This window comes from Eschrichtius robustus, chromosome 19 (genome assembly GCF_028021215.1).
Source record: "Eschrichtius robustus isolate mEscRob2 chromosome 19, mEscRob2.pri, whole genome shotgun sequence".
In the NCBI taxonomy this organism is placed as follows: Eukaryota; Metazoa; Chordata; class Mammalia; order Artiodactyla; family Eschrichtiidae; genus Eschrichtius; species Eschrichtius robustus.
This window is the reverse complement of record NC_090842.1, coordinates 61,927,158-61,954,795: the sequence shown is the minus strand read 5'-3', so window position 1 is coordinate 61,954,795 and position 27,638 is coordinate 61,927,158. Positions and strand designations below refer to the sequence as shown.

At 54.0% G+C, this 27,638-nt stretch overlaps 1 protein-coding gene across 2 annotated transcripts in view; it reads left to right on the top strand.

Annotated features, from left to right (window-relative positions):
- LIG1 (DNA ligase 1) overlaps positions 1 to 27,354 on the top strand; it is a 39,711-nt gene extending 12,357 nt beyond the window's left edge. Inside the window, exons 3-28 of one of the 2 annotated variants that reach the window (XM_068527668.1) lie at positions 160 to 249; positions 2,693 to 2,831; positions 3,903 to 4,029; positions 5,835 to 5,936; positions 7,521 to 7,628; positions 8,699 to 8,815; positions 9,022 to 9,097; positions 9,811 to 9,891; positions 10,183 to 10,239; positions 11,034 to 11,206; positions 14,134 to 14,300; positions 14,720 to 14,796; positions 15,656 to 15,747; positions 15,975 to 16,074; positions 17,072 to 17,157; positions 17,640 to 17,755; positions 18,779 to 18,874; positions 20,871 to 20,981; positions 21,528 to 21,599; positions 22,024 to 22,168; positions 22,323 to 22,405; positions 23,995 to 24,147; positions 24,263 to 24,316; positions 24,964 to 25,107; positions 26,874 to 26,966; positions 27,126 to 27,353. In XM_068527668.1, the coding sequence (XP_068383769.1) occupies positions 160 to 249; positions 2,693 to 2,831; positions 3,903 to 4,029; positions 5,835 to 5,936; positions 7,521 to 7,628; positions 8,699 to 8,815; positions 9,022 to 9,097; positions 9,811 to 9,891; positions 10,183 to 10,239; positions 11,034 to 11,206; positions 14,134 to 14,300; positions 14,720 to 14,796; positions 15,656 to 15,747; positions 15,975 to 16,074; positions 17,072 to 17,157; positions 17,640 to 17,755; positions 18,779 to 18,874; positions 20,871 to 20,981; positions 21,528 to 21,599; positions 22,024 to 22,168; positions 22,323 to 22,405; positions 23,995 to 24,147; positions 24,263 to 24,316; positions 24,964 to 25,107; positions 26,874 to 26,966; positions 27,126 to 27,209 (2,743 nt within the window). In that variant the 3' untranslated portion in view covers positions 27,210 to 27,353. Of the gene's footprint in view, positions 1 to 159; positions 250 to 2,692; positions 2,832 to 3,902; positions 4,030 to 5,834; positions 5,937 to 7,520; positions 7,629 to 8,698; positions 8,816 to 9,021; positions 9,098 to 9,810; positions 9,892 to 10,182; positions 10,240 to 11,033; positions 11,207 to 14,133; positions 14,301 to 14,719; positions 14,797 to 15,655; positions 15,748 to 15,974; positions 16,075 to 17,071; positions 17,158 to 17,639; positions 17,756 to 18,778; positions 18,875 to 20,870; positions 20,982 to 21,527; positions 21,600 to 22,023; positions 22,169 to 22,322; positions 22,406 to 23,994; positions 24,148 to 24,262; positions 24,317 to 24,963; positions 25,108 to 26,873; positions 26,967 to 27,125 lie in introns of both variants that reach the window. The other variant, XM_068527669.1, reaches the window with a different exon arrangement.
- The last annotated feature ends 284 nt before the right edge of the window (positions 27,355 to 27,638 follow it).

Below are 27,638 nucleotides of genomic sequence, written 5' to 3'. Positions count from 1 at the left end.
AGCCTCAGTTTTCCTTATTGGTCTAAGGGGGTTGTTTGAAGTCTTCTGTTGCATCCTGGGATGGGGACGGGCATCGGAAGCTGTGGAATGCGGTGTGTGTTAGAGGGGTTATTGGTTCTGTTATCATTCCCTTTTTCCCCCCCTCCTCTGCTCCTCCAGGTCATTTTTCCAGCCCACGAAAGAGGGCAAAGTGAAGAAGCCAGAGAAGGAGATATCCAACAGCACCAGAGAAACAGAGTCCCCTCCAAAGTATGTTGTGGGGCTGGGATGTGGTGAATCTGTTCCTTTTATCAGTCAGGACCTGGCTCAGAATATCTCAGGGCCCCACAGGGAAAGTTTTGACTCCAGTAACTGGGCAAGCCAAAGGTAGGGTCAGCTTCAGGCACAGCTGGATCCAGGGCCTCAGAGTTGACTTCGGGGCTCTGTCCCAGTGTCTTGACTTCATTCTGGAGCAGACTCCACGAGGCGGAGACCCTGCCACTGGCCGCATCTAAATAGAAGAGAACGGTGTTCTTTCCTCCAGTGTCCTTGTCACAGATTCTCGGGAAGACCCTGCCCCTGGACCGGTCAGCTTTCCAAAGCATGCACTCAGGGTAGATTTAGCTCACATCCCCAGTCTGGGAGCCTGGGCAAGTAACTTCACTTCCTGTACCCCAGTTTCCTCACGGGTAGCAGGGTATCATCATGATCTATATCAGGCTTTCTGCGTGGATTTGATGCATTAACACACTAACAACTTATAGAACAGTGCCTGGTTCATAAAAGACGCTCAGTAAGTGGTAAGAATCAGGTCATAATTTATCAACACTCTCGACTTTTAGATCCGCCCCTTTTGTGTTTGCACTGCTATATATACACACTTATTGTATGTGGTTTTATTTTCTGTGACATGTTTTATTGTCTTGGAAAATAGAGATCATACTGTGTATATGGTTCCTGAACTTGCTTTCTTCAGTGACAGTATGACTTAGAGATTTTTTCCACTCCTGAACACAAAGGACCATCGGATCCCTTTTACCCTCTGCTTTGTGTTCCATTTTATGGATGTACTGTAGAAATTATTTAACATCCCCCTACCGATGGGTATTTAGGTTGTTTCCACTTTTTAGCTGAAACAATCCATGCTGCAATTTAGTCTGTATGTGTGACTTCTTGGGCACACGTGCAGATTTTTTTTTCTAGCAGAGATACCCACGTGTGGAATTACACGTGGTAATTATTAATACATCAACTCAGAAGTAGGTAAATAAAAATTTGAAGTGCTTCCACTGTTTACTCTCCAGAGAAACTACTATTACCAATTTGAGGTATATCCTTCCATACCTTTTTTCTCTGCATAAAAACCTACGTGCGCCTAATACAGTTAGTTATGACACATCGTAGGTGCTCAATAGATAATTGTTGAATGAATAAGTGTTTCTCACACTTATATATTGGATGGCAGGGGCTCTCATTTTGGTCACTGTTATATCTCAAGTAGCTGGCACATGCCTGACATACAACAGATAGTAATACACATCTTTATTTTTAAATAGGAAAAGCAGAATTATTCTGTATGCAAGTTGCAGGTACATATGGGCAAACATTCATGTATCTTTTACATTCATGGAATCATACTGTATAGATTCATTTAGTCAACAAATATCTACTGAGAATCTACTATGTGCCGGGCACCTAGACCCTGTGGGTTTAGCAGTGAATAAAATCAACAGCAACTCCTCTCGCAGATTTGACAGTCTGCTTTCTCTCCCCACAAAAAAATGTCTTAGAGCCGTGCACTTCACCTAAACTCACTTTATTCCCTTTAATGTTCCGTGACAAGAGCGTGCCGTCATTGACCTGAGTAGGGAGGTGTTTGTGTGTATCTTGGTCTTTGTCCAGACCGCGAGCTCTGTGAGTGCAGAAACCGGTAGGAATCAGCTGTGTTCTCAGCCCCGTAAGTGACCTCCATCAGCAAGCATATTGGCTGCATTTTGATGGCTGTGTCTGTGCTCCTCACCAGACTGGGAGTGCCTCAGAGCTGGTGTCAGGGGAGTCGTTGGGCTGCTTTACCAGTAACCAGAGTCATGGTGACTTGGTTAAAGTTAAAATTGCCTCTTTCTCACTTGAAAGATTCTGAGCTGTTTAAGCAGTTTGGGGCAGCTAGGCGACTCTGTACCAGTTGGTGGTCCCGGGACCCAGGTTCTTTCTCTCCCTCTCTCTCGGCTCTGTCCTGCCCTCATCTGCATTGTCAAAGGGGGTCAGCAAGTCGAAGTTCTAGGGATAAGAGAGCAGTGAGGACAAGCAGTCAGGAGCAGGTTGCAGGCGTCAACATCCTATTGGCCAGAACTCATCACATGGCCATACCTGGCTGCAGGGGAGGCTGGGAAACGTAGTCCCTACCTAGGGGACTCAGGGGCTTATATGACTGAAACAGCGTCTGCAAAGGGATGTTGGAGGCCAGTCTCCGCCCTCAGTAGGGACTTCACGTGCTCCTCAGCTTCACCCATCACAGGGTGGGCACACAGGAGGCCTCCAGAGAGCGGGATGGGTGGATGGGTGATTAAGAGTATATGCTGAGGAGGCCCCTAGAAAATGTTCATTGAATGCTTGAAAGGCAAGGGAATGAAACATAATGAAGGGGCTGGAGAATTTGGGAGTAGTGTCCCCACTCTATCTGCTGGAAAAACACCTCCATTTTCTCATCCTCCAGGGTGGCGCTGAAGGAGCGGAATAGAGTGGAACCTGAGGGCGACTCTCCAGTGAAGAGGCCAGGGAGGAAGGCGGCCCGGGTCCTGGGCAGCGAAGGGGAGGAGGAGGAGGAGGAAGCCCCCAAGCCCCCCAAAAGCCAGGTAGGGCCCCAGCAGCCTGCCCACGTTTACCAGAAGAAACCATCATTCCCATTGGCCTTTGGAGCTGAGTGCAGTGGCTGCTCAGGAGAATTCTGGAGATGCTACCCCAGGGGGTGGAGGAGTTGAGTGGTCCTCCCTGGTTTCTGTGCTCCTAACTCCGCCTCTGCCCTGGGGCTGGGCTCGGCTCCCTGGCCTGGGACCCCTGGGCAGCCTCGGCTGGAACGAGCAGCTCCCTATAGGTAGCCCTCGCCTCGTAGGGTGGCCGTGAAGGTGCAGCGAGTCTGTTCACGTACGGATCGGAGAAGAACGCCTGCTACAGAGGAAGGGCTCGGAAATCCGTCCAGTCTCTCCTGTTGCGGGAGGGCTTTCCATCTTCAAATGCATCGGCTCACTTGCTCCTCTCATTTAAGTCATTTCATGCCTGTTGGCTGCTCTGAGGGTAACGTCTGAAGTGCAGCATTTCTCAGTCTGTCGATGGTGAAGTGAGATCCTGTCTCCCCCCTGCTGAAACCCCCTGGCGTTGCCAGCTCAGGCCAGAGCTGGTCCTTACAGAGCCTCCAGGGCCCCTCAGAAGCTGCTTCTTCCTTGTCATCTTCATCTTTTCCTCAGCTAACTCTGCCCCAGGGTGCTTCTATACTGTTGCTTGCCATCCCTAGGTGCCCTTGTCCAAGTAAATGCCCACATTGAGCCAGTGGGAAGAGCAGGGCACTCCACTTCCCTTTAGGTGAATGTTATTTGAACCGTGGGACCCTGGGAAGTGTAGTCCTCGGACTCCTGAGCACACCTAGCTGCAAGGGGTCCTGGGAAGTATAGTTTTTAGTTGGGCTGTATTATGCCTAGCTAAAAATCAAAGATTCTGTTACTTGAGAAAAAAAAGAATTTTTATTGGGGTCCATGATAGGGACAGTCTGGGACCATGAAACTATGCAGGATGGTGGAGGGATGGCCCAGGTAAGAAGGGATGAGGCCTAAGCGGGGCTGAGTCCCTCTGTACTCTCAAGTGTTTGGAAAATGACATAGCTGGGTGCTCCCTCCCTCCTCTCAGGAACTGCTCTTTCTCTCCCCTTCCAGAAGCCTGCTCCAGATTCCCCACAAGTCTCCCCTCCCAGTCCTGGCACACCGCCTGAGAGCAGCCCTTCCCACCCCAGCACCTCTCCCACGGCCACCTCCCCATCAGGGATCCCGAAGCGTCGCACGGGTAAGGACCCCCTGGCCTCGCCCTTTCAGTTGCCTGTCTTTGTCCACGCTTGGATTTCCGCATCATTCAGCCATCCTCGTGACAGCTCCGATCTTAGCGTTGTGGTTAAGAGCACGGCTCCACCATCCACTGGCTGTGTGACCTTGGGCAAATGACTTCCCTTCTCTGGGCTTTATCCGTAAAACGAATGATAATTACAGTACCTCCCGCCCAGAGATGTTGGGAGGATTAAAAGTGAATACGTGTAAGGGCTTGGAACTGGGCCCAGCCTACAGTAAGCGCTCAGTAAATGTCGGTTATTGTCACTGTGATGTGTGCAGTGCTGGAGGCCACACAGCTCACTGTGGGAGCCCAGGGGAGGGCCCCTGACTCGAGGGAGACTTCTAGAAGAGAGCTTAACCAAGCTGAGCCCTGAGGGACAGAAGAGGAGTGAGCAGGGACTGAGGAGGGGAGAGGGTTCTAGGCTGGGGGAGTGTGAGTGGAAAAGGCCTTGGGGGCGCTGATGGCTAGGTGTGTTGGTGTTCAGAGCGCGGGGTTGGGTTCAACGAGCAATGAGACTAGCGAAGGTCCGTGGAAAGCCCGCCTGAGGAGTGGCGCCTCTGTCCCCAGGGGGGTTGGGAAGATTTTTGCACAGGGGAGGGACAGGGGAGAGACCCCCACATGACACAGGGTGATACGGCCTGCTGAGACCCTGAACCATGGTGATTGAGGAACTAAATTTTTTTTTAAAATTCTTATTGGAGTATAATTGATTTACAGTATTGTTAGTTTCTGCTGTACAGCAAAGTGAGTCAGTTATACATATACGTATATTCACTCGTTTTTAGACTCTTTTCCTGCGTAGGTCATTACAGAGTATTGAGTAGAGTTCCCTGTGCTGTACAGTAGAGGAATTGAATTTTTAATGCTACTTTAATTCAATTTGAATTGGAAAGCTGACTCTAGTTTCAATTATTGAAGCCTTGCAATAATTTGATCAACTTGGATATTTGAAGCTACTTTGTCAACGGTAAATTCCATGAAATCTAGACACATCGAGTATTTCTGATGAAAATTTAGTGTCCAATTGAGATGTGCTTGTAAGTGCATCGGATTTTGAAGACTTAGCATAGAAAAAAGAATGTTACTCATTTCTTTTAATATTCAGAACATGTTGGAATCATCATATTTTGGATTTATCGGGTTAAGTAAACGATATTTTTCAAACAATTCTCCTGGTTCTTTTTCCTTTTCTCAGTGTAGCCACTAGAAAGTTAAAGATGATGTATGTGGCTCACTGTATATTGCCACTGATGGTGCCGGTATAAGGAAAAATAGTGGTAACGCCGGACGCTAGGGGAGCTCCGGATTGAGGTGGCCCAGAGGAGGTGCCATCTGGCCTGAGTCTTGGAAGATGGGTTAGGGTTGGCTGTGCTGAGAAAGGGCGGTTGGGAAGTGTTGCAGCCAGGACAGCCCGTGCAAAGGCCTCGAGGCGGGAACAGCACGGCACGTGGGGGAATCCCATACACCTCGGCGTCTCTGGGCAGTAAGATGCGATTTGGGGAGCTGGGAGGGTTTGAGGATAGTGTGTGGCGAGAGGTGAGGCAGAGAGGAGGGTGGCTGCTGGCTCCTAAGATTAAGGAACCTGCTCGGGGTCACACAGCCAGGAAGCAGCAGAGGCCTGCACGGGAGCCGTGGCTGTGGGCAGGCGGAGGAGGGCAGGGGCCCAGAGCCTTCTCAGGGCCCCATCATCGCGGGATCTGAGCTCACTGGCGTGGGGCAGGCGGGCCGGCAAGGAGGCCACACTGAGCCCTTTGCCTTCCCAGCCCGGAAGCAGCTTTCCAAACGGACATTTCAGGATGTCCTGCAAGAGCAGGGCAAGGACGAGGACGGGGGAGCCAAGAAGAAGAAGGAGGAGGAGGAAGAAGGTGAGGCCCTGGGGTTGGGGGGTGGGGACTGACTGTGTGTGTGTGTGTGTGTGTGTGTGTGTGTGTGTGTGTGTGTGTGTGTGTGTGTGTGTGTGTGTGTGTGGTGTGTGTGTGTGTGTGTGTGAGTGTGATCTGGAGGGGCGGGGGCCTGTCTGAGAGCGCAGGGTGTGAGGACCCCACTGATTTGACACCTCTGTCCAAGAACCCACACGAGTCCGTCAGAATCCCACAGCCCCACCCGGGGAATTTTGTCATGAAAACATTCTGGAATACATTCGTTTGGCCATCTTAATTCAGTACGAATTCATATACAGTTTCTGATTTTTCTCTTCTATTTCTATGTTTCTCATATGGAATATATTTTCCTCTAAGTGGTTTGTTTTTTGTTGTAAATCTTGCCAGAAAGCAGAGAGGTTCGCAAACTTCCAGGGCCCATGGTGCCTTAGTAACTTTTTCACGGTGCCTCAAGGCCAATACCTTTACTGTTTGGTTTGTTAAGTTGTTATGTCTGAACAACTATTTATTTATGTTCTAGCAACTTGGGCGTTTGAGAAAATAATACATATAACGTTGAAAGGAAAAATAATATTTTATTTCACTGTTAAATAATCATAATTAGTTACTAATTGTGATGTCTGCTGGGCACTGCACAATTGCTCAGACTTTGGAATCCAGTTGAACACTGCCACTTTCCTTGTTGATTTTTATGCAGTACTTGGTTTTTATCACACCACCAGTGAGTACCCAGCCTTGCAGAAAGCTAACGTCAGGAATTGCCAAGAATGTGATCTAATACTGACAAGTAAAATACCCTGAGCTAGTAGGTCATGCGGTGTCCAGCAGATGTCACCAATTTGCCTTGAAAATGTAAAATGCCCTCCGTGGGAAACACAACCATAAAGACCTGATCCATTGATCATTTGGGGCTTGTACGAGATTATAATAATCGTAGCCTTTGCCACTGTCAATTTGTTTGTTTAATAAAAGGTCCTTATTAGGTTTATCTTTCCCAGGGAAGATCTGAGTTTGGTGGAGATTTGATTTCCAGTTGGCAATTTTTAGTAACAAATTTTACTATAAATCATGCAGTTTTAGCCATTGTCTGTGTCTGGGGATTTTGGGGGGTGAGGTGGGGCTTCTTTCTACTGAGGCAGATTTTTCCCAAGTTAGTTGATGCAGTTTTTATTATTACCCTGGAGGTGGGGTTTTTGTTTTTGTTTTTCCAGTCAGCTTAAAAAAAAACACCTTTATTTTTAATCTCTAACAAGTTACTGTTGGCATTTTGAACCCTTTCCAGTTCTATTTTGCAGTAAAAAATTCTAAAATAATGGTTTATAAGAAAAGACTGGCCCTCTCTGTTTCTTAGCTGCCCAGGTGAGCATCGGGGCTGGTTTCCCTCGAGGTCCCTGCCTGGTTCAGGGCTGACCAGGAGCGGGCTCTCACGCCTCCCGTCACTTCACAGATGTTCAGTCAGCACAGCAAAGAAAAAACGGGGGCAGAGTGTCTTGGGAATCGAAATGCCCTTTGTGGGGGGGCGGTCATAGTGACTTTTTGCCACCTGGCTTTTTTTTAATCGGTCCTCAGAATTAGAGACACCAACAGAAAGCCTCACAGAGCCTGAAGGGGGCAAGAAGAAGGAAGCAGAAGAAGGGGACCAGCCCAGGTCACCCCCTGAGCCCCTGAAGACCTCCAGTGAGTTTCTGGTCCTCTTCCTCCCTGAAGCCCCATCTCTCTGGTTTTGGGGGTCAGATGTCTTTGGAGGACAGTTAACTTAAATAAGGCTCAGATAAGATAAGACTTAAATAAGATTCTCCAGTGTGTTGTCTAAATGCAAATTCTAGGGGAAATTATAGGTTCTATTGCTATCATTATTATTATTATTTTTTAATATTTATTTATTTATTTGGCTGCGCTGGGTCTTAGTTGTGGCATGCAGGATCTTCATTGCTGAGTGCAGGATCTTTTAGTTGCATCATGCAGGATCTAGTTCCCTGACCAGGGATCGAACCCGGGCCCCCTGAGTTGGGAGTGTGGAGTCTTAACCACTGGACCACCAGGGAAGTCCGCTATTATTATTTTTATTGTTATTTTTCCTCCGTGCATGTGAGGAAAAAAAGAGCCAGTCATCCTCCAACAAAGTATCTTTCAGAAATTGTAGGCACTGTATGTTATTAATTGAGCAATAATTTAAAATTTTTTTAATTAAAAAAATTTTTTTTGGCTACACCACACGGCATGTGGGATCTTAGTTCCCCAACCAGGGATCGAACCTGCTTCTGCGGTGGAAGTGCAGAATCCTAACCACTGGACCACCAGGGAAGTCCTGAGCAATAATTTTTTTAAGTTAGGTAACCAGGGGGAGTTAACAAGATTTTAGAGGTTAAAGTTACCCTCCCAAGCCATATAGGACAGTTCCTGCAGTGAGGCGTCCAGAAGACTCCCGTGGCAGAAAGAACGCTGTGGGGATATTTTTCGGATGCAGGATCGTATCTGATTTTCTGCACCTGCAGAAGTGGGAATATTTTCTTATCGTACCAAGATTTTTTTCCCCACCATCCATGAGTCTCCAATCTCAGGCCAAATGCTAGAATTCCACTAGTTAGTCCTGAAGCATCAGGCCTGAGAGGCTCCAAAATGAAACTATGGAAAGGAAAAGGGCAGAATTGATTATGTCTTCCATCTTCAGGGTCAGAATGACCTTGAGGTTAAAAAAAATAGTCAAAATAGTTTGCATCACCATCTGACCTCTCTCGCTTTCAAAGCAAAGCCCCCAACAGAAAGCGTTTCAGAGCCCAAGGTGGCCGTGAAGCAGGGACCACAGGAGGACGGCCAGGCTAAGCCTCCCCCCAAAGCTCCCAAGACGCTCAGCAGTTTCTTCTGTGAGTTTCACCCCCTCACCCTGCAGGGTTGCACCGGGGAGAGGCGGGTGGATCTTTCTCCAGAGAGTGCGGCCTTCCCGTGGGTTAGAAAGTCTAACTTGGTTAGAAAGTCTAACTCGCCTCTCGCAATGCTGGCTGGAGAGTGGTTGGCAGGCAGGGGCTGTCAGAAGGAGAAAGGACCCACCATTTCCCTGCTTCATTCCCAGCTCCCCGGAAGCCAGCAATCAAAAAAGAAGCGAAAGAAGAGGGACCCAGCGCTCTGAGAAAGGACGAGACCAAGGGGTGAGTCAGGATCTATTGTAAAGATGACAGCGGATTAAACAGAATAAGGCAGTGAGTCCAAGATCTCTCTGATCTGATTGTAGGTAGGCCTCCGAAAATGAGACCGGTAGTCACCAAACATTCTTTCAGCCTTAAAATTTTGTGATTAGGGTTTAATTATTCTAATAAAAATGTTGGGGGGATTCTTAATGGCAATTTTGTACCCCAGTTGAGACCTGATTAGTGAGATTAAATGGCCCCATTTCAGCACGTGACTGCCCTGTAGGAACGGTCGGCTCCTGTTCTTGGACGTCTACTATGTGTCAGATCCGGTGCTGAAGGTTTCTGTTATGCCTTTTTACTTCATCTCTGCAGTAGTCCTGCGGAGGAAGCAGGTATTTTAGCCATTGCACAGACATTGAGACTAGTAGCCCAGAGAAGTTAGGTCATCTTCCCTGGGTCACACAGGGAGGCGGGGGTAAGGCCAGGCCTGAAACCTGGGTCCACTTACGTTTTTTTGTTTGTTTTTTCCCCCTGACTCTTCCTCTGGAATGTGAGCTCCAGGTTAGCAAACTTGTTTTCATTCACTTCTGTGCCCTTGTGCCTAGAATAGGTGCTCAATAAATATTAGCTGGAGGAATGGCACTTAGTAGGTGCTCAATAAATATTAGCTGGAAGAGTAACTTCCCTTCGACCCAGGCATCTACCCTACAGTCTCCCTTTTCCCTCCACAGACACCTGGACCCATCCAGCTACAATCCTGCCAAGAACAACTACCATCCCGTCGAAGATGCTTGCTGGAAGGTGGGCCAGAGGTGAGGCTTGGCCCTCCGCAGACTGTCCTTCTCCAGTCCCTGGCACTGCGGGAGGCCCTGTCTCCGTAGGCTTCAGTGGGAGAAAACTGGCAAATCTCTCCCCTCCGTGTTTTGGGGAGACCATCGGCAGCTCTGAAGGGGACGGAGAGAAAGCCCCAGGCAGTGGCTGGGCGGGGTTGCGTGCCTCTGGGGATTTCGAAAGGCTGTCCCCAGGGAGGCATGGGGAGGAAGGTGGCTGGAGGGGCGACATGGGTGTGTGCACAGCGCTTGTTTTCTCTTTTCCTCCCGCAGAGTCCCTTACCTGGCTGTGGCCCGGACGTTTGAGAAGATCGAAGAGGTTTCCGCGCGGTAATTAACCAGGCCGGCCTGGCCGGGGCCACGGGGTGAAGGCCCTTCCGGCTCTGTCTCTCTGGCAGCGTCTGTGCCTCCAGCTGCTTAATCCTTTTAACCTCTCCTCTCTCAGCTTCACCCTGACACATGAGATCACAGGCCACGGGCATGGCCACGAGAGCGGCTGCAGGCCCTCTGGAGGCCCAGGCTCAGGAGGCCCAGCCATCATTTCTGCCTCATTTGTTGGTCAGAGCAAGATGTGAGGGTGAGCCCAGACCCCTGGCATGAGGAACCAGCCCCCACCTCCTGGAGGCAGGAACGGAGTCTAGCCTAAGTAGTCAGAAGTAGCTGCCACCTGGCTGACGTGCCTCGACGCTAGAGGAAATCCAGGTCTTGTTTGTAGCGAGAAACCCATCTCAGCCCGATACTAGCTCTGTGACCTTGGGCAAGTTACACGATCTTTCCACGCCTCCGTTTCTTCGCCTGTAAAATCAAATAATATCTAGCTCAGGGGAGCTGTGAGAATTCAGGGAGTTAGAGAATGCAGAGGGCTTAACACCAGTGTCTGGCACCTAGGAAACAGTCCGTACGCATCAGCTGTTACTTCTCTACAGATGATGGTCAAATGGAATTCCTTTTCCCCCCAGCAGCCTGTGATGGTGCCTGTGGCTCGGGTCACACACCGGGCGCTGGTCGTGAGCCCTCTCCTCGTCTCTGTTCCCGGATTCCTTTTATCCCGCCACCGCCGCCCCACTTTGGTCGTGAAACGCCAGGTGGTCACACACGCACCCCCGCCCCATCCCCTCCTCCAGGCTCCGGATGGTGGAGACACTGAGCAACCTCCTGCGCTCCGTGGCGGCCCTGTCACCTGCTGACCTCCTCCCCGTCCTCTACCTCAGCCTCAACCGCCTGGGGCCGCCCCAGCAGGGCCTGGAGCTCGGCATTGGCGACGGCATCCTCCTCAAGGCCGTGGCCCAGGCCACAGGTGAGGAGGGGGCTGTGATGGAAGCCCCCGTGGTGGCGGGGGGAGCTTCGAGGGAGGGAGTGGAGAGGCCGGGAGCACCTGGGAGATGATGGAGGGGGATTGGGAAGGTGGAGAGACGGGGACAGCGAGGGCAGAGAGCGGGGTGCGGGGGGAGAGGAGGACCAGGTCTGCGCCGAGACCCGGTCGGGGTGGGAGGAGGTGCTGCAGGCCCAGAGCAGGACGGGAGCTGGGACTGAGGGCTGGGGCTTGCAGAGGTAGCAGGGCTTTGACCAGCAGAGTCGGGGTGGGGGGGGGGGGGGCGGAGATGAGGAAAGAGCAGGGTGTGGGCGGGGCCGGCAGCCTCCAAGGGCCGAGCCCTCGGTGCTTAGGAGAAGCTGGCCATGTGGACGGGGCCTCCTGCCCACCAGGGGCCTGGAATGCTCCATGTTTATTGTGACAGCGTCGGGGAGCTGTGGAAAGGTCCTGAGCGGGCAAAGGGCAGGGTCGGTTCTGGGCCCGTGTGCAGGCTGGACAGGAAACCAGGAGGCCGGGCAGGAAGTGGGGGCAGAGGTCCGGGGGGAGGAGGAGCTGATGCCAGGGTAGCTGTGGGTAGCAGAGCAGAGGGCAGGAGAGGAGAGAGATGGGGGCCAGGAGGGAACTGCCGGGCTCAGGGGGTCAGGGATGGAGGAGGTGAGAAGAATACCCCAGGATCCATCATGCTGGACCCACCACCAGGACAGGACACCTTGAGGGGCAGGCCGGGTCAGGGGAAGTTACTAAATTCAGCTTGGGACCAACCTGTATCTGTGGGCCACCCAACAGTTGAGGAAACGAAGCTCAGCAGGTCTGGATCACAGAGCAGGATCTGGGAGCCCTGAGCTTCGGAGGCCTGGTTACGTGCTGCCCAGTTCTCGCGCCCCGGGAGAGGGTCTCTGGGGAGGAGAGGGGCGGGGCTTTGAGTCACACCTTGGGCAGCACCAGCGCTTAAGGAAGAAAAGGTTTGAGGGTTTCGTGAGAGGACAAGGTGCCTGAGGAAGATTGACTGGGAATGGAAGAGAGTCATGGGGTCGTCGGAGCCAGAGGAGCTGAGATCAGAATCCTCCCACTCGTTCACTCAAGACACATTCATTAGGTGCTGACATCGCACCAGACCCGCGGCAGACTGTCCATTAGGAGACTTCCCTCTGCCAGTAACACAAAACCCAACCACGCTGGTGCAAAGGAAGAAGGATTTCTTCTTCTTACATAGTGAGGAGTGGAGAGTAGGCGGCAGCCAGTGCCACCCGGCCTCCCTGCCAGACGGGACCGAGGGGCCGAGGCCGTTTCCACCCTTCCGTGTTCACGCTCACACGTGTCTCCTCAGGGCCCCCTCAGCTGCCCGGCCCAAGGGGTGTAGAGAGTTGGTCAGGCGATACCACTTACAGGCACGGGGCCTGGCAACTCGGTCGTGTGTCCTCGTGGCTTCCAGATAAAGCTTTGGAATATAATTGTTTTGGAAGTGAGTTGGGGTGCATCCAGACACCGGAACCTGCTTTGTGTTTTGCGTATCAGCGATGCCATGGAATAGATAAGTGTAGGTTGTTGTCAAAAAAAAAAAAAAAATCTCTCTGGCCAAGTGGCCAGAGATTGAAATGCGTGCTGTTTCATTGTGAATTGCTTTCCCTCTGTTTCTTTCGTACATGAGTTGGGGCATTGCGCCGACGTGATATGTGTGGGTAAGTTGTGTCACCTCTGCATTTCTTCCGGAGTAGAGAGAAGTGACACAAAATGCCTGTCCTGGGAAGGGCCTGTGGTTCTGATAGGTTGAGAACTGCCGGGCAGAGCTGTTGTGATAACTTGCCTCCACCTTCCCAGCCTCCTGCTCTTTTTAAAATGTATTTTATTGCAGTATAGTTGATTTACAATGTTGTGTTAATTTCCACTGTACAGCAAAGTGACTCAGTTATACATATATTGGGTTGGCCAAAACGTTCGTTCGCTTTTAAGTAAAAATAAAAGACACATTTTTTCATTTTCACCAAGAATTTTATTGAACAATGTATTCACTAACCAAACAAACTTTTTGGCCAACCCAATATATATACATTCTTTTTCATATTCTTTTCCATTATGGTTTATCACAGGATATTGAATAGAGTTCCCTGTGCTGTACAGTAGGACCTTGTTGTTTATCCATCCTATATATAATAGTTTGCGTCTGCTAACCTCAAACTCCCACTCCTTCCCTCCCCCACCCCCTGCCCTTGGCAACCACAAGTCTGTTCTCTGTGTCTATGAGTCTGTTTCTGTTTCGTAGATAAGTTCATTTGTGTCATATTTTAGATTCCACATATAAGTGATATCATATGGTATTTGTCTTTCTCTGTCTGACTTCACTCAGTATGATAATCTCTAGTTGCATCCATGTTGCTGCAAAGGGCATTATTTCGTTCTTTTTATATGGTTGAGTAGCGCTCCACTGTATGCATGTACCACGTCTTTATCCATCATCTGTTGATGGACATTTAGGTTGTTCCCATGTTTTGGTTATTGTAAATAGTGCTGCTATGAACCTAGGGGTCCAGCCGCCTACTCCTACGGCAAGGGGCGCCCGTGGGACCCAGCCTACACAATTAGTAAGGCCAGAACAGCTCCGTTGTATTTAAATTGATGACTTCAAAAGGATAAGGTGACAGAAAACAAGCAAAGGCCCATTGGGCTCTGCCGGAGGATGTTAATGAGCAACTAGAGGACAGGCAGAGGGTCCCTTGGCCGCCTTCTCCGCCTACACTTGCTCGCCTGGTGATCTCATTCCACCCCAAGGCTTTAAATCCCGTCTACACGCTGACGACACCACCCCAGACATCCCCTCTGGTGTAGACGGGTTCATCATCCAGGCCGCCTGGAGCCGGGAGCCGGGTGGCCACACCTCTCCTTGCCCTCAGCACCCTCTCTCTCCGCCCCCCAAGGCCGGCAGCTCGAGTCGGTCCGGGCCGAGGCGGCCGAGAAGGGCGACGTGGGGCTGGTGGCCGAGAGCAGCCGCAGCACCCAGAGGCTCGTGCTGCCCCCGCCCGCCCTCACCGCCGCCGGCGTCTTCACCAAGTTCCGGGACATCGCGCAGCTGGCCGGCAGCGCTGTGAGTGGGCAGGCGGCTCACGCCCTCTCCAGACCCTTTTCCCCCGGGGACCCAGAAGGCTCTGGTTAGCCTGTTCAGGGCTGGATCGCCTTGGTCCTGCTTGTGGGACCAGAGCTTCCTCTCCTTCTGCCGCTCTCAAGACCGAGGGAACCTCTTCCTGAGAGCCTAACCCTGATCTACTGCGGGCCGTGGGACACGGCTCCATAAGCATGTGCTGAGCAAAGCTAGGGTGGGAGGCCAGAAGAGAGCGAGCTTTTCACCGCACTGTGAGCGCGCAGCCGTGGGATGGGGGAGCAAGGGGGGGATGGGGGGCAGGTATTCCAAGGTGGCAGCTCCCCAGGCAGCATGGGTGGCGGGGAGGTGTGGTCCCCTCCCCTCCCTTCACCCAGGCGCTGACCGCCCTTCCCGCATATCTTCAGTCCACAGCCAAGAAGATGGACGTCATCAAAGGCCTCTTTGTGGCCTGCCGCCACTCAGAAGCACGGTTCATCGCCAGGTGAGTGTGTGGGCCTGTGAGGGTGGGGAGAGGTGAAGGTGGAGAGGGCCTGGCAGCTGTATCGCTGCTAGTGCCCCGACCGCCCTTGGATGAGAACAGCGTGAGTGAGGAGCCTGGGCCCTGAGGGGGCGGGATGGGAACATAGGTTTCCTTTCACAGCCGGCTCCTCTTCTCAGTAGCACTGCCTGGAGAAGGGTGGGGGCTCGTGGGTGAAGAGTGCCGCGCTTGATTAGTCATGTCTGCCTTGGCCTGAGTGGGGACGGTAAGCAAGCAAGGTAGCCAAGCGGTAGCCATCCTTGAAGTATTTCTCCGACATAGTCGTTGGAGTGTTTCTTGGGTGCCCTGCCCCATGCCACGTGCTTTCTTCCTCCCTGCAGCTCTTGGAGGTGGGCCCTGTTAGCCTCACCCCAGTTTACAGAAGGGGAGATGGAGGCACAGGGAGGTGAAGCTTCCTGCCTGAGGTCGCCATGTGGCGGGGACAGGTTCCTGGCCATCACACTCTGGCACCCCTGGGGCAGGCTGCCTTCCAGTTCCAGGCCCAGCTCTGGCCCTGCCCCACCTTCCCCGAGCTGCGCCAGCTTCTCAGAGGGCAGCTGAGGAGAGAGGCGGAGACGCCTGCAAGACCCCTAGTTCTGTCCGCAGGCGCTGCCAGCGGTCACGGTGGTTACTGGCCAGCCTCAGTTTCCTCCTCTGTTAAGTGGGGCTGTGTGATCTCAGGTCACTTCCGGCTCTGGAGGTTGCTCTGGTTTTGAGGAGAGGGTCGAGGTGGGGGAGACCGGAGGAGGGAGGAGCAAGGGGTAGAGGGCAGGGTCGGACAGATACGGACAAGCCCACTCCCCATTACCTGCTGTCTCCCCAGGGCCCTGAGTGGACGGCTGCGCCTCGGGCTGGCAGAGCAGTCGGTGCTGGCGGCCCTCGCCCAGGCCGTGAGCCTCACCCCGCCAGGTCAAGGTGAGCCCACATGTCCGGCCCTGTGCCCACCACTCGAGTTAACCTGGCTGCCCTTCTCCTTGTCAGAAGTCCACGCCCACGCCCACACGTGGTTCCCACCTCCCGCTGCCACTCCAGGCTTCTCTCCCCTGTGGACACTGTCCCCGGCACCACCACCCACTGTGGACTCGGGTGGCTGAGCGGGGTCGGGCCCATCCCAAAGCCTCTTCTGCTGGGCCTTGTCTTAGAATTCCCCCCAGCCGTGGTGGATGCTGGGAAGGGCAAGACAGCAGAGGCCAGAAAGACATGGCTGGAGGAGCAAGGCATGATCCTGAAGCAGACGTTCTGGTGAGTTCCAGGGGCCCTGGGCAGAGCGAGAGGGGCGGGGGTAGCCAGAGGGGGGCAGGGCCCGAGGGGTCATAGGTGAAGTGGGAGGGGCCGGCAGCCAGCAAGCATCCGTGACCATCACAGGGCTAGTGACAGAGCAATGGGTGGTGATCCAGACGAGGCTGGTGCTGGGCACAGGGAGGACGACAGAGACCGGGAAGACGGCCAGCAGTGAAGGGTCAGGGACACGGGGACAGGGAGGGACGCTGACACACACAGGAGGAGGAGCTATCGAGCGGTTTCCAAGCTCCAGACAGGACTGCGCGTGTGGAAAGGCTGCGAGAGCCCCCGGTGGGGGCTGGTGACTGACGCACAGTGAGGGGTCGTGACAGTCACGGAGTGATGGTGAGGGCTCCAGAGAGAGCCACACGGAGGGACCTGGCTAGCTCCCGACCCAGGGCTGGCCACAGCGGGACGGTGACAGCCCAGATACAGCGTCAGCGGCAGGAGGGCAACCGAGCCATTCCACAAATGCCCGCGGGGCACCTGCTCTGGGCCAGGCCCCTTGGGTGCTGGGTACACAAGGCAAACAAGCCCTGCAGAGCCTCTGGGGCCAGGGCGGCAGCCTTAACTCTGCCCCTGCGTGGACACCTACAGACTGTCGCTCTCAGGCCTGCCCAGGCCAGTTAAATCAGAATCTTTGCAGGCGGAGGCTGGCCTTGAAGAAACACTTTTTCGAACACATCCTTGAGTGGCTGTGACATGTAGCCCAGGTAGAGAATCACTCGTCTCGTGATGACAGACTGGGGAGCGATGGCGGGCCCGGCTCAAGGGAGACAGAGTCAGAGCGATATATAGTGACACTGAGGGAGGACTCTGACAGAGACAGGGCGACGGGGGAGTCGGGGACAGGCCGGAGCAGACCCTGGGACCAGGTGGCAGGCAGAGCTGGATCTCGCAGCCAGAGAGCAGAGTTCTAGAAACACATGCCCCACCTTTTTCTCGCCCCCCACCCCAGCGAGGTGCCCGACCTGGACCGGATCGTCCCCGTGTTGCTGGAGCACGGTCTGGAGCGGCTCCGGGAGCACTGCAGGCTGAGCCCAGGTACCCGCCCCACGGGCCCCTCTAGAGTCGGTCTACAGCCTCACCCTGGGCCCCAGCGCTGGGCTGGCCGCCTTCCGGCTCCACCCCCTCCACCTGGCCTTGGCTTCTGCCCTCCAGGGCGGCCGCGGGAGGGCCGCTGCTCTGAGAGCACCCGTCTCAGAAGCCGCGGGACCCTCTCCTCCAAAGTCAGCCCTGTCCCCTGTGCCAAAAGCCGGTCCTTTTCTGCTCGGACTTCCCGCTTCTGTGTTAGAGCTGCCACACCAGAGATTCCCCAGAAGGCGAGGCAGGCAGACACACAGACTCTCGTTTTCTTGTACGTAAGAGTCCAGAGGGAGGCAGGAGGCCAGGGGGGGCTGCGCGGCACTCCAGGGCTCAGCCACCCACGTTCCCTCGGTCCCGTCACTTTGTCACCCTGAGGTTGTCACCCTAATGTGCCCCCCCACCCCGTCTACCTGACCTCACTCTCATCGCAACCCCCCCAGGGGTCCCCCTGAAACCAATGTTGGCCCACCCAACCCGGGGCGTCAGTGAGGTCCTGAGGCGCTTTGAGGAGGCAGCTTTCACCTGCGAGTACAAATACGATGGGCAGAGGGCACAGGTAAGGGGGTGGACACATCCCTTCTGCAGAAAGGGGCACGCCGTCAAGCAGGGCCATGGGGTCCCTCAGACCCGAGTTCCAGGCCGGCCGGCCTCTGCCACGACTGCCCGTCTGGTCGTGCGCATCTCTCGGGGCTGTAGTTCCCATCTCCGGGCAATGTGCGATCATAGCCACCTGACTGGCTTCTCTGAGAATCCGTTTTGATAATATCGTCACAGCCCTGACCCACGGCAGTGGGAGCTCAAGCAGCGTCGGCTGCGCTCGGGCCCTGCTGGTGGGTGTGTTAATGTAACGGGTGCCTCCCAGGGCCGGAGATGTCCTTGGTCTGGGCTGTAAGGATGCTCGTCTCGTTGTGGCTCTTCTGTCCTGGGGGGGGAGTTGGGGCCGGCTCCGCCCTGTTCCTCACCTCGGGATGGATAAGCGAGCTTGGTGGGCGCCACCCGGTGGTGCCTTGAGGAGGCTACACACAGTGGATTCAGTAGACGCTTAACAACACAGATGGATCTTTGAAATACAGTGCTGAGAAGAAAATGAACAAAATGAGTTACCATAGTGACAGTGATTTTAAAAATTATATATATTTAAACTCATATATTACATCATACACACACACTACTATTTCTTGGGATAATATACGTGTTAGGTGGCACATATGTAGCTCTACTCAAGGACTGTGGCCCAGACGTAGTAAAATGAATAAATTAAAATCATAGAAACCGGAATGATGTTTACGGCGTAACAACATCCAGACAGATCCACACATACACGCAGAGCAAAGTGCCTGTGCTTGCAGGGGGAGGAGGGTAGGGATTGGAGACGAAGCAGAGGTGGCGGGGACTTCCACAGACAGGGCTGGGAGGTGCTGTTTGAACCAAGGAGAGGATTCACTCAGGTCTCTGCACCAGTACCTCCTCCAGAGCTTCTGGAACCTTCTGCCAATGAACACGGGGTCAAGAAGAGAAAGGAGGGGCCCCTGGGGGCGGACCCAGCCCTGAGTCCCTCTCTGCTCCCCTGCTGTGGCAGATCCATGTTCTGGAAGGCGGGGAGGTGAAGATCTTCAGCAGGAATCAGGAGGACAATACCGGAAGGTACCCCGATATCATCAGCCGCATCCACAAGGTGGGCACCTGCTACTGCCTCTCACTCAGATGGGGGCAGGGGCTGCACGTGCGGGTGCAGGGGACTGAGGCCCAGCCAGGCCAGCTCGGCACAGCAGGGGTTGATGGGAAGGAGACTGGAGTGCATTGGGCTGCAAATAACGGAACAACTGCAGATGTTATTTTTTTCTCAAATCTGAAGGCGGGTGGCCCTAGGCTGGCTCAGCTGAGCACCAAGGTCCTCCCAAACCCGGCTTGGTCCTCTGTCCTCTACTGTCCTTGGCTGGTTCCATTTCATCTCAATGCTTGTCCCCTATGGTCTCCAAGTAGCCACCATGCTTCCAGACAGACAGGAAAGGGGTTCCAGCTTCTATCCCTTCCCACAAAGAAAGTTAGTGCTTTTCTGGGTACCTCCTACCACCCCCGGCTGACACCAGCATGGGGGGTCCCTGTCCAGCACTGGTTGCCATGGCCACTGTGGTGCAGCAGAGGCTGGGGAAGCCAGAATCGTGCTCTCTGACAGGGAGAGAGTTTGGGATGAGGGTGAAGGCAGCCTGCAGACTGGCCCCACAGCCTAACTAGGGCTGGGTCTCAAAGGCCCTGGAGCCGGGGGCGTCTCTGCCCCCAAGGGGGCGGTTTGGGGCCTTTTTTAGGGGTCTTCCATCAAAGAGCCATTCTCTTGCCTTCCCTAATTAATTAGGAAGTTTGTTCTTTCCTAAAGCAGCAGGACAGAAGTAACAGTACAGCACAGGCATTAAAGGAGTTCCTGTTACATGCCAAGCGCTGCTGTTTTAAACCAGCTTAAGGTGTAGCTTTGTAAAAGGTTCTGATAGAGTTTGAAGAGTTTTGACAAGTTCATACCCCCACATAATCAGCATGTAAAACGTTGCCGTGTTTTCGTCACTCCAGAATGTTTCCCCGTGCCCCATGCCAAGTAGGCCCCTGTCCCCACCCCCATCAGCCATCTCCTGAGGCAACAGCCACTGATCTGCTTTTTCGTTGGGACAGGTTCGTTTTTGCCTCTGCTAGAGCTCCACATAAGTGGTGATAGTACAGGGTCTTTTGTATCTGGCTTCTTTCGCTCACTCATTCAACAAGTATTTGTTGGGCGACTGCCCTGTGCTGAGCCCTGTGCTGGAGGCTGGGGCTTTAACAGAGACGGCGGGGCAGGCAGATCTTCCTCAGAGTCCCGCCGCTGCCTCTATGAGTATACTCAGAGATCGGGCGCTGAAGGAAAGGTCCAGCATTCTTTGAGCCTTTAAAAGAATAAGACTTAGACTTGGTGTCAGGAAAGCAGGGCCATCACCAAGCACAGCCCAGGGTACAGTGGGAATGGGGCCCCTGGAGTCGTGCAGATTCTAGCGTAAACAGCACGTGCAAAGGCCCGGTGGTTGGAGGGGCACAGCCCATTCAAGAAACAGAAAGGCTAGTGCATCGGGGTACAGAGCGTGAGTCTGAGGGGGCCAGGTGAGGCGAGGGAGGGCCACGGGCTGACCAAGGAGAGGTCCCACAGCTTTGGGGAGCCACGGGGTGGTTTTTAGCAGGGATGAGAAGTGATCAGATTTGGGGTTTGCCAAGAGCAGCCTGGCTGCTGTGAGGGGAGTGGATTGGACGGGGTCAGTGCAGGGGCGGGGAGACCAGTAGGACGCTGTGGCTTAGGCTGGACCGGGCTCAGCAAGGTGGTGACAGGTGGACAGCTTAGCAGTTTCGGCGCGGAAATGGACAAGTTCACGGGGTAATTGAGTGTGAAGTGGGAGGAAGAGGAAGATGACAAAGGCTCCTTGGTTTCCAGCTTGTGGGACCAAATAGTAAGTCCTCAGAAAACACAGTTTTTTTCCCCTCTCGGTGGGGAACAAGAGAAGGGGTCTGTGTTCACATGTGTCTCTTTAAGGTTGACGTCAGTTTGTCAGTGGATCTTCAGAGCTGCAGAAGGAAAAAGATATTTGTTTCTCTGTGTCTGTCTTTTGGCCTCATCCACCACCTCTCACCAGCCCTGGGTCTCCCTCTTCACCTTTCAGATTAAACTCCCGTCAGTCACGTCCTTCATCCTGGACGCGGAAGCCGTGGCTTGGGACCGGGAAAAGAAGCAGATCCAGCCATTCCAAGTGCTCACCACCCGCAAACGCAAGGTAGCCTCTGCCCCCCCGCCTCCACCGCCTGCCCTCATCTTCCACCCAGTCCTGTGCAATCCCAGAGAGATAGAGCTGTCAGTTGGGTTGTAGTTCTCTCAGCCTTTTGCAGTGTGGCTGCCACAGCTCCAGCCATCACATTCTTATCCTAGCATGCCAAGTTGGAAGGAGGGAAGGCCTCTTTTCCAACATCTGTTTTATTATGAAAGATCTGTTCTAGGAGCCCCCACAACCTGCACCCCAGCAATCTTCTTTACTCTCATTGGCCAGAGTTGTGTCATGTCACCCCCATTAGCTGTGAGGGAGGCTGGGAGAGTAAATACCTAGCAGAGGTGAATGAGGTGGTTGGGCTTAGCCAAGAGCCATCACAGTTCGGTGCGTGTGGCTGGCAGCATTGATGCCCTCACAGGTGTGCGGCCTGTTGGCTGGGGAGAAGGGGGGGATGGCAGGTGACCGGGGTGTCTGCCTCAGGCATGATGGGAAGGGACCCAACTGGGCCCCGTCTCACCTTCCCCCTCTCCTGGCCTCCGTCCTGCCCTGACCCAGGAGGTGGACGCGGCAGAGATCCAGGTGCAGGTGTGTCTGTACGCCTTCGACCTCATCTACCTCAATGGAGAGGTGAGTTTTGGCATCGTGTCCGGGTCAGCTGGGGCATGACTTGAGGTGAGGGGGGAGAGCTTGGGAGCCAGCGGTTAGAGTTTCATCACTGAGCCCGGAGGCCACACTCGGGCAGTGGTTCTCAAAATGTGGACCGTGAGGCCCTCCCTTTCCCAATATCTCTGTGAGGGGGATTTTCTTCCTGTCCTGCAACCTGAACGACATTTTGCAGCCGTCCGAATGCAGAAGCAGATGTGAGAATCCAGCCTCTGTTACGCCAGACATTAGAGAATTGGCAAAAATATAAAATAGTGCCCCTCTTCACACTCATTTCCATAAGCCACACGATGACTTGTGACCCATCCGCTTCCTGCTTCTCCCGAGGTCGGAGTTTCTTCTCTTTATTTCCACGATGATGTCCCATCTCTCTCATCCTGCCCCACAGTCCCTGGTACGTGAGCCCCTTTCCCGACGCCGGCAGCTGCTCCGGGAGAACTTCGTGGAGGCGGAGGGCGAGTTTGTCTTTGCCACCTCTCTGGACACCAAGGACACGGACCAGATCGCCGAGTTCTTGGAGCAGTCGGTGAAAGGTGAGGGCATCCGCCAAGGTCTGCGCCCCCTCCGCCCAGCCCCCGAGATCTGCACCCATCCCAGCCCCACCCTGGACGACTGGACCAGAACCCTGTCTGCGTCTGTTGTGAGGCTGTGAGCCAGGGCTTCACAGGGCTCTCATGTGTCCCCCAGACTCCTGCGAGGGGCTGATGGTGAAGACCCTGGATGTGGACGCCACCTACGAGATCGCCAAGAGGTCACACAACTGGCTCAAGGTACCGCCTGCCCGCGCCCCCCTTTCTTGCTGAGCTGGGGACCGGAAGCCTGCCCCTGCTGGGTGGTCCCTGCCCAGTCCCCACATTCACCCCGTTTGAGCCCCGGAGCCCTTTGCTCAATCCCTCCCGCCTCCCACTGCAGCCAGCCTCGGCTCTGCTCCCCTAGCGAGTCGCCATGAGCAAATTCACCAAGGACTGGTGGAGAACCGCCCGGCTAGGCACCCCAGATGTGGGGGTGAGGGAGCCCAAGGAGCTTTCTGTTCCCTCTGAGCTTGCCTTCCACCAGGAAGTCAGCCAGGATGCAGACGGGATAAAGTTGGGGAGTGATGAGTGCTGTGAAGAAAGCAAGTCCACTTGGGGCCAGGGAGGGTCTGCAGTACTTTGGGTGATTGGGAAAAGCCTTTCCAGAGGCAGTGTTTGGGTCGAGACATGGATGATAGGAAGTGGTCAGTCATGTGAAGATCAGGGGCGGAGCATGTAGGTGGGGGTTGGGGGCGGGCAGCAAGTGCAAAGGCCCTGGGGTAGGAACAAGCTCGGTGTGTGCAGGGGTCGAGGACCATCGAGGCATGAGGTGAGGTCAGGGCAGAGAGGGTCCCAGCTCACCCAGCAGTGGGTGGTAAAAGAAAACTGGGTTTTCCTCCAAGGGTTTCAGGAAGCCAGCGGAGGTTTTAAGGGGGAAGTCACCTGGTCTGATTGTCGTTTGGCGCAAGTCCTCTGGCTGCTCTGTGGGTGGTGGACGGGTGTGGGGGTGCTGGGCAGAAGTGGGAGCAGGCAGGCGGAAGGCAGCTGTCCGGTAAGAGGTGATGGGAGTTTGAGCAGAGAGGCAGCAGTGAGGAGGGGGCCAGGAGACCCAAGCGGGAGATAGCCGGGCGCTGAGCTGGCCAAGCCTGTGGACAGGGTTTCCCTGTGTGTGTATTTTTGTTTGTTTGTTTTTTTAAATATTTACTTACTTATTTTGGCTGCTCGGGTCTTAGTTGCAGCACATGGGATCTTCGTTGCGGCATGTGGACTTCAGTGCGGCATGCCTGCAGGATCTAGTTCCCCGACCGGGGATCGAACCTAGGTCCCCTGCATTGGGAGCGCGGAACCTTACCCACTGGACCACCAGGGAAATCCCTCCCTGTTAGTTTTTTAGTTGTTTACGGTCCGTCCCGCCCCCACTAAGCTGTAAGCGGCTGTGCAGGTACAAACCTTTCCAGTCTCAAGAAATATTCGCTGTCGTATCCCCACGGCTGAGCTCCTGCCCGGCACACAGTTGGCACTTAATTATTATCTTTTTGGAATGAATGGATAAACGTTCTCTGTGTGAAGGAGTGGAGTGTGCCTCCATATCGAACGGAGGGGGGATCCGGGGTGACCCCCGAGGTCTCCCCACCTGACCTGTCCCCTCGATCCCGCCTCCTCTTCGCATTTGAGTCCCCTCTTTCTCATCAGCCCTTTCAGCGTGGAAACCTGTTCCACGTCCAGTCTCCTCCCGGTGACCGTCTCGGGTCTTCTCACCCAGCCCCTCCTCGCGCGCTGCTTAACCCCCAGCGGTGGGAGCCACACCCGAGCGTCCCACCCTCATCCCCCGCCTTCCCTCCTCGCAGCTGAAGAAGGACTACCTCGACGGCGTGGGCGACACCCTGGACCTCGTGGTGATCGGCGCCTACCTGGGCCGGGGGAAGCGGGCCGGCCGGTATGGGGGCTTCCTGCTGGCCGCCTACGACGAGGAGAGCGAGGAGCTGCAGGCCATCTGCAAGGTGCGGGGAGCCGGGGGGACCGCAGAAGCGGGAGGGGAGCGGATGTGACTCAGCCTCGGGGGGCGGGAGCTGGGAGGAGGTGGCGCCTCTGACCCCCGTGTCCTCCTCCTCGCAGCTCGGAACGGGCTTCAGTGACGACGAGCTGGAGGACCATCACCAGAGCCTGCAGGTGCGCGCTCCCTGCCTGTGTGTGCCTGGGGCCCTCGCCCTCCGGGGGGCTCGGGTGCGGCCCGCTGCTGCGGGGCCCGGCTTCCCAGCCCAGCACGTCCAAGTTCACGCCCCAGCCCTGCCGGCTACGGGCTGGAGCCTCCGGTCCGGGAGCCTCGGCCGCACCCGAGACAGGCTCAGGGAGGGCATGTTGCCCGTTCCCCGAGTTCGCCCTTCGGATGCCAGTGGAGCCCCTAGTCGTCGGGGCGTTTGCTGTTCTGGTCCCAGGCGTTCGGGGCGTGCTCTGGCTTTCCTGGTGTTGGTGTCTCTGGTCCTGTCTGTCCCATTCTTGGTTCTCCCTCTCTCTCTCTCTAGGTCTCTGACTCCCCGTCTCTGGGTCTCGGTTCCTCTCTCTGACTCTCTCTGCCTTTCATTTCTTGTCTCAGCTCCCAGGGTCTCTGTCATTTCTTCCTTTCTCCCGTTTCCCCCATCACCCCCCAGCTCCACCTACCACCAGCTTTTTACTTTGAGGGGCATCTGTATCTATCCCCTTCCCCCCGTCTTCCTCCCTCTTTCCTCACTCTCCAGTCCCGCCCCCCGCAACCCTCCCCTCAGCCTTGACTTTGAGATCCAAGACCCTCTCTCCCTTATTCCCGCCACTGGCTGCAGGCCCTGGTGCTGCCCGCCCCACGCTCCTATGTCCGGGCCGACGGCGCCGTGGCCCCCGACCACTGGCTGGACCCCAGCGCCGTGTGGGAGGTGAAGTGCGCAGACCTCTCCCTCTCCCCCATCTACCCGGCTGCCCGGGGCCTGGTGAGTAACTGGGGGACCCTGGAATAGACCCTCCGAAGGAACCCGAGCTGGGAGGGTGGGGAAGTGGGGGGAGGGGATCTTGGAGCCCATGTCCGAGCTTCCTGGGTGATGCTTAGGAAGACAGGAGCTTGCGTTTTATTTGGGTTTCAGATAACGAGGTCAAAGTCTCGTTAAAAGAAAAAAAAAAGAAATTCCCCAGGAGTAGAAAGAAAACCGTGAAACTGCTTTCTTTGATTTTTAAAATTTTTTTATTGTATTTTTTTAATTTTATGTTCTTATTGGAGTATAGTTGGTTTACCATGTTGTGTTAGTTTCAGGTGTACAGCAAAGTAATTCAGTTATATATATATATATTCTTTTTCAGATTCTTCCCTTTGTTACTACAAAATATTGAGTATAGTTCTCTGTGCTATATAGTACGTGCTTATTGTTTATCTACTTTATATATAGTAGTGTATATCCGTTAATCCCAGACTCCTAATTTATCCCTCACCCCCCCTTCCCCGCTTTGGTAAACCATAAGTTTGTTTTCTGTGTCTGTGGGTCTGTTTCTGTTTTGTATATAAGTTCATTGGTATCATTCTTTTTTGAAATCGCTTTCTTAAATATAATCTCACATTCCGCTCTTAAGTAATTTTTGAAAACAGCTCTTTTCAGTAAAAATTTACGATACTTCCTGCTGAGCATTTAGGTCCACTACTGCGTTTCTTTCTCAACTGTAGTTAATTTTCATGCTACCAAGTTTTAACATTCCTAGGCTAATTTCTCTCATAGTGGTTCTGTCCTCCGCATGTGCTAGAGGATCAGTGTTCCCGGGGAAACGCTGCCCCCACCGGCACTAGGACAGCTCTTAACATCCTCCTTCCGGAGATCAGGAAATCTTTTTTTTTTTTCTTCTTTTTTTACTGTTACAGATATGTCTTTTATTAGCACAAAAATTCAGCTTATTATCAACCAAGGTGTTCAACCCTAAAATCCACAGAGATCCCAAATCTTAATAACATTGTCAAAATGCAAATTATATTGTTTTCTCTTTATGGATTCTTAGAAACATCAATTTGGAGGTTTGTTTTTTTTTTAATTAAAGTATAGTTGACTGAGGAACAGGAAATCTTAAAGTGCATACTCCCTTTGGGATTTTTTCTGATCCTTCAAAAGCTAGCATGTGCTTTTCGGCTTAGCAGCTGACTTCCGTGTAAAGGCAAAACTCATACTTTTTATCTAGTTTCCTTCTTGAAATTTCTCACTCCTGCACCGTCTCGGGAAGATGGGGGCCCCTGGTAATAAAGACATGGGAACAGCATTTATCGAGCATTTAGGTGAAGCAGGCATGTCACTTGTTCACACTCATCCTCACCAAGACACTGACCATCCCATTTGACAGATGGGAAAATAGAGCCCCAGGGAGCGTAACTGGCCCAGGGTCACGAGGCTCTTGAGAGTTGGGAGCTGGGATTTGAACCTCACAGTCTGGTTTGAGAATCCACCCCCTCTTGGCCCTAATAATAATAACAACAGCCTAAAGCACAGCCACTGCAGCCTGTGTTTCTTACACGCTCCTGCTCCAGGGGAGCGGCCCCAAGCACTAAATGACCTTATTTAATTTTTACAACGACCCATCGCTTAGCCCCATTGTATGGATCAGGAAACAGGCCAGAGGCGCAGGAGTGGGGAGGAGACTTTGGATGGGGAATTGCCGCTGGGAGCAGGCTGGACTGCTGCTTGGTCCCCATCACCACTCTACCCACCGCGCCTCGTCTCCGCAGGTGGATAGCGAGAAGGGAATCTCCCTCCGCTTCCCTCGGTTTGTCTGCGTCCGTGAGGACAAGAAGCCAGAGGAGGCCACCACCAGTGCCCAGGTGAGGCCCGCGGTAGAGGGTGGGTGGTGGGCCCAGGGGTGGGCTTGCCCGGCCAGGCCTGCTTTTTGGAGAAGGTGGGCTCTGGCCTGGCTTGGCATGGAAGGGGGTGGGGCAGCCCCAGGGCTTCTGACCCTCCCACCACCCACCCTCTCGCTTCAGGTGGCCTGTCTGTACCGGAAGCAAAGTCAGATTCAGAACCAGCAAGGCGCAGAGCCAGACTCCGACCTGGAAGATTTCTACTAGGCCCCCTGCTCTCCCCGGGGGGCTGGGGGCGGAGGGGACCCAGGGGCGTCGCCTCAGGTGCTCAGCAATCTGGTGTAGCTGTGTGCGGGTTTTGATAATCAGGTGTGTGTGTGGGGAGGGGATGGTTTCAGCCGGGGTCTGGGGTTCTGTCATTCTTTTCAATAAATAATTGTTGATCACCTGCTCTGTGTCCGTGCTGGGCTCTGGGGGTACAGCCATAACAGCCCACCCTTTGATAGCGTGTAACGGTGTGTCACAACTGTTGAAACCAGGGCCTTGCCATAGAACTCTCTGCAGTGATGGAAATGTGCCACGTCCGCGCTGGGCGGTGTGACAGTCACCAGCCACGTGTGGCTGGTGAGCACTTGAAATGGGGCCAGTACGACTGAGGACTCAATTTTTAATTTTCACTTAAATAGCCACATGTGC